Source organism: Musa acuminata, chromosome BXJ1-8 (genome assembly GCF_036884655.1).
Source record: "Musa acuminata AAA Group cultivar baxijiao chromosome BXJ1-8, Cavendish_Baxijiao_AAA, whole genome shotgun sequence".
Classification (NCBI taxonomy): domain Eukaryota; kingdom Viridiplantae; phylum Streptophyta; class Magnoliopsida; order Zingiberales; family Musaceae; genus Musa; species Musa acuminata.
In genome coordinates, this window is record NC_088334.1 from 41,003,955 (window position 1) to 41,009,550 (window position 5,596).

The 5,596-nt window shown below is 35.7% G+C and overlaps 1 protein-coding gene across 1 annotated transcript; it reads left to right on the forward strand.

Annotated features, from left to right (window-relative positions):
* The first annotated feature begins 4,842 nt into the window (after positions 1-4,842).
* LOC135680342 (pterocarpan synthase 1-like) lies at positions 4,843-5,367 on the forward strand. The gene has a single exon (XM_065194221.1). The coding sequence runs from the start codon at positions 4,843-4,845 to the stop codon at positions 5,365-5,367; it is 525 nt and encodes a 174-aa protein (XP_065050293.1).
* The last annotated feature ends 229 nt before the right edge of the window (positions 5,368-5,596 follow it).

The window sequence follows — 5,596 nt, forward strand, 5'->3', positions numbered from 1 at the left end:
TTTTGTTGAGGAAAATCTTTTCTCTTAATTTGTATAAATAGGAGAGGGAAATCCTTTCTCTCTGTATAAATAGGAGAGAGAAATCCTTCCTCCTAATCTGTATAAATAGGAGAGGAAAATCCTTCCTCCTAATCTGTATAAATAGGAGAGGAAATATGTTAATGTATTGAAGAATTTTCATTTCTTCAATAAAGCTTCTTCAATAATTGTTCTTATCTTCTATTCTTTTCTTCATGATATCAAAGCAGTGAGAAAAGCGAATTTTCGCTCTTGCCTTTGGCTAACGACCAACGTTGTTGAGAAAAGTGAAGCTTCGCCCTTGTCTTCGGCCAACAACCAACGCTGCTGCAGCCAACATTCCTAAGAGGCTCCACGGCCAATCCTCATCTTCCTCCCCGCGGTAGCCTTTGCTGCCTTCACTGATCTACCAACAGTCTGTAGACTTAAGAAGAACGAAGGACGAACTTAAGGAGAACGAAGGGAACGCCTGTGCCCTCACAGCAACAGCAATCGCAATAGTAGCAACGATCTGCTCTTGCCCTACTCACGAAGTCTCTTGCTTGTAAATCATTTTTTGCATCGATCCAAGATTGGTATCCTTATCAGGAGCACCATCTTGCGGGGGCATGATAGAAGATAAGATTTTCCCAACTATATGAGGAAATCTCTTTATTCTATTGAGGAAAATCCTCTATTTTGTTGAGGGAAATCCTTTCTCCTAATTTGTATAAATAGAAGTGGGAACATGTTAATGTATTGAAGCATTTTTTATTTTTTCAATAAAGCTTCTTCACTTCTTCAATAAAGCTTCTTTAATAATTGTTCTTATCTTCTATTCTTTTCTTCAACCTCCACTCGAAGGATGACGACCTGTAGAGGAAGCTGTAGCGAATCAGACATGTATACGCAATCTTCTTCTGGTGTTGTCAAAGCACGTCAGTATTGATAAAAAAATGGCAAATACTTGCTCAATCACCTACTCCTTCCAAGTTTGAATACGATGTATCAATGAATCTGAGTTTGAATTCAGAGTAAGGAGCAGCTTGTGTTTGAACCGAAGAATTGAGATGTTATGAAAGAGAAAATTTTTATTCACTGAACAGATGAATATTAAATATAAGAAAATTTTATCATGTATGTTTATATCTTTCGATTTTATTCATGCTTTGCACAGCATGTAAAGGGCTGATAGTAAGCTTAGCAACCCTATTTTCTTTCGTTTTGATAAACGTCTTAGGCTTACAAACAAAAGTTATGTCATATGAGCACTTGTGGGGATCTTGATTTATAGTGGATCATTTTGAACCTTTTGTTATACTTTCGTTCAAAGCTTGTGAAGTCTGTTTGTAATTTGTATTGACTATGAAATGTTTGCTGAAATAATTGCTTGTGGATCCCGAGTGAGAAGCATTCTCTAACCTGTTTTCTCTTTTGTAAGTCCTAAGAGACCATAGGGAGTCTCACCTTTATGGATATACAAGGGTGTCGCATGACTTAGACAAAATTAACTAAGTTCGTGACAGCTTATTGGGAAAAACTATTATAGCGGAATAACTTTTTTCCCTCTTTGTGTATCAAAATAGGTTCCTCACCAAAATACCAACTTACTACCAAAAGTAAATATTAACCAGAGTAGCATAAATAGTAGAACAATGAATTAATCACAAAGTGAGATACTAAATTTTTACGTGAAAAATCAAATGTGGGAAAAACTATGGGATCGTAGTCCACTTCAAACCTTCACTATCACCAATAATGATAACATGTTTATAATAAGTCTTCTCCAGAATAACTAGATGATCATAATAACATCAAGAACATAGATCTTAGCTCAATAATAATATATCATCATCACATAGATGTATTTCATGAAAGGAAAAATTTAGGTCTCACCAAGTGAGTATATCGGAAAAGTACCTCAAAGAAGACAAATCTTAGATCGGCACAGTTAGGATTATAGAGCTTATTGCAAGAATTCTCCTTATAAAATTTAAGCTAAAATTGACGAAATTTAGCCACTTGATCATCTAACAAAAGCCTCAAAACCTAATTTTTTTTTTCTATCCTCTCTTTCTTTTCTTTTTTTTCCTTACACCGTCACTATTTCCACATTTCATACGTATGCCTCATGTAGTGTACATCACCACTTCCCTTTCTTCCCTTTTTTTTTCTTTTTTTTAATAAATTAGATTTGGGCTCAATGTCTAAATCATCCGGTCTAAGCCCACGCATGGGCTGGACCCAACATCGCTATCATGATTAATCAAATTAGGATCTTCTATCATGCTCCCGTAAGATTGAGCTTCTATCAAAGATACCAATCTTAGACCGATGTAATTGAAATGTTTTACAAGTGAGAGGCTTTGTGAGGGAGTCTACTAGTTGATCAGTAGTATGTACATGAGAAACATGTAATTAATATTTGATAACTTAATATCTGACGAAGTAAAAGTTGATAGCAATGTGTTTCATACGTGAGTGGAACACTAAATTTCAGAAATTAGTTTAAGATTTCTAGATCCTTGATAGAGAAATAATCTATCAACTGCTTGAGAAATTTCTTAATCTCCATTAGATTATTGCTGTAATGATAATGTCATCCATATCCACCAGTAGATATATAGTACTTCTTTTTTATTATTATAGAAATAATGAGGTGTCCGACTTGGAGTCGATGAAGTCAGTTGATGCTAGAGCTGGGTTCAGTATATTAAGCTCTTGGAGCTTGACAAAGTCTATAAATAGCTTTCTATAGTTTACAAACATGGCTTGGATATTGATGGTGGACGAAGCTAGGAGACTATTATATAAAGACATTTTTAGTTAGGGTCTCCTATAAAAATACATTGTAAAATAATATATTATTATATTATTAATAATAGAAGCTAATTTTATAATATGCTTTGAGGCCACAAATCAAGTCTTATAACTATGAAATTTTATCTCAAGACTTGGTGTGGTCAGACTCAATTACTAAATTGCTAAAGATATTTTATGACATATGTAGCTCAATACATTATGTATATAGTGGTTGATAGTTAGAGAAAAGAGTATAGATATAACCAATATTAATTAATAACTTGAGTCACACTATATTAATTGCCAATATATTTACTTGGACTTGTAACCTAAAGTGTTTAAAAAAAAATATTGATTGAGTTTATGAACAAATCATAAAAGCTATGGTGATGCATATTTAAGTGAATATTATAATTGATATTTTTATACGTAAAGTTATTTGTTTCTACTATCATGTTCATATTTATGTATGTATATATTATAGTTGAATTTGATGATAAGATTGTTTTGACAAGACAAATTATATGAGTCATTTTAGACTATATTATGAAGGGCTAATAGTGTTATGATATATAGAAAGAAGTATGACATTGATGACATACAATCATTATAACTCATATTACTAGTCAGACTTAATATAGTATTATTATATTTATTAGACATATTCGCCTGTCTTTTTTTAAAATTCATGTGTGTATAATTGATTTTTAAATTTTAGAATCCAATTAGATAAAATTATTTTTAAATAAATTTTATTTTATTTATTTTTAATTTTGAATCCTTTTGTATCTTACTAACTAATAGGTCAAGTAAGAATATGTTAGATTATGTAGTCCTATCTAATTAGGTAAGATATCTTATGGATATGATTGAATTTTGATTATTAGTCAATAGAAAGAAAGTTTAATTATTGTAGGATTTTTAGGAGATGACATTGATGAGAGGGACTCTGTTAATAATACAATAACGGAAATGTTGATATGCAGATAAGAGGAGATAGGGATATACGACATGATTAAGAGATTACATATCTTCTATCATCTACCTTCGGTGACATGAACCGGTTAATGAGAGATTATATATATTCTCTCATATCCTCTTTATCCCTAAATACATTGTTTATAATGGTCCAGATAGAAAGAAAAGAGAAAACGAGTCTAATTATCTTTACGATCTACATTTTCTGAATAAGCATCGAATCAAATGACATGTATTATAACATAAAAATCTTGTGCATAATAATAACACTAATATTACGACTTTTATGCTTACACAACAAAATGAAGTCACCTAAGTTCTAATATAAATTTACTTCCACAGTTCATCATATAACATCTCTAGTTTAGATCCACGTAAGAGACTTGATCAGCTTATTATTATCAACTTAAACAGGTATTTTGGAATTCGATTTAGTGAAGCCTAATGTGCTAAAGGTGTTCCTGTGCTGGTGTCTGCCCGATCCTTGTCTATCTTGTTATCGTTGCCTCCACTAGAAGGATAGGAAGCTGTAGTGAATCAGACATGTATATGCAATCTCCCGGTGCTGTCAAAGCAAAAATGACAAATAATTGTTCAATCACCTACTCCTTCCACGTTTGAATACGATATATCAATATATCTTTGCACGACTGAGTTGGAATTCAGAGCAAGGAGCAGCTTGCGTTTGAACAACTTACACAGCTGCTTGACTTCTCCCATGTCTCTACCCTCCACCCAAGCACGATCATGTCACAATGGATTTAATATGAAGGGCCAAATATGCACGCAATTTGCTCTCACAATATGAGATTTATTTAATCTCTTGGATAAGAATATATATACATTATTTAATATTAATTTGTTTAATCTACCCAAAGACCATGAGATTTTGACTTGTCAAAGGAATTGAGGTGCAATTGAAGCAAATTCTTACGTGACCGTTGAACAAAAAACACGTGTGGAATAATAGTATCTCAACTTCTTTGTCCATAAAAGCCCACGAAACCCTCATGCCTCGCCACACAATCCTCCGCCCACCTGTGCACTTCCTGCACAAGCTTCTCCATGGCCTCATCTCCATCCTTCACTCTCCTCCTCCTCTTTCTCTTCGCCACTGTTGCCATTGGGAGCAGCAGCCGTGAACACAAAGAGAAGATGACGCACCTCCACTTCTACTTTTACGACTACTACGGTGGCTCGAACGCGACCACCATCACCGTCGTCAGCCCTCCCGGCAACAACACCTTCGGGAGCATCGGGGTGGGCGAAAACATTCTCAGGGCAGGGCGTGAGTCGAGCTCCAAGCTCATCGGGAAAGCGCAGGAGCTCACCGTGCAGGCATCCTTGGAGAGTCCGGCCTACCTCTCGGCGCTAAATTTCGTGTTCACCGCCGGAAAGTACAACGGAAGCAGCTTCTCCATCTTGGGCAGGGCGGTGCTGACGGAGCCTAGGATGGAGCGGGGCATCGTTGGGGGCACCGGCAAGTTCCGGATGGCCCGAGGCTACACCATCAGCAGGCTCATCAGGTCGACTGGAACTACTCAGATGGAGCTTGTTTTTGAGTACGACGCCTACATCTATCACTACTGATGAGCTGCCGTCTGCTGCCTCTCATTGTTTGTTGCAATAAAAGCTGCTCTGCCTTGCAGCTTGTTCTACATCAATACTTTGCTCTTTCTCTTTCATACCGCATCGCTTCCATTGGCTCGTGCACTCCATATCTTCTCTTTGTACCAAGTGATTAGTAATTGACAGTTGCCGCTAAAATTCTTACGACAAAGTAATAAGCGTGTTTGAGCATTCAGGAGACGTACACCAA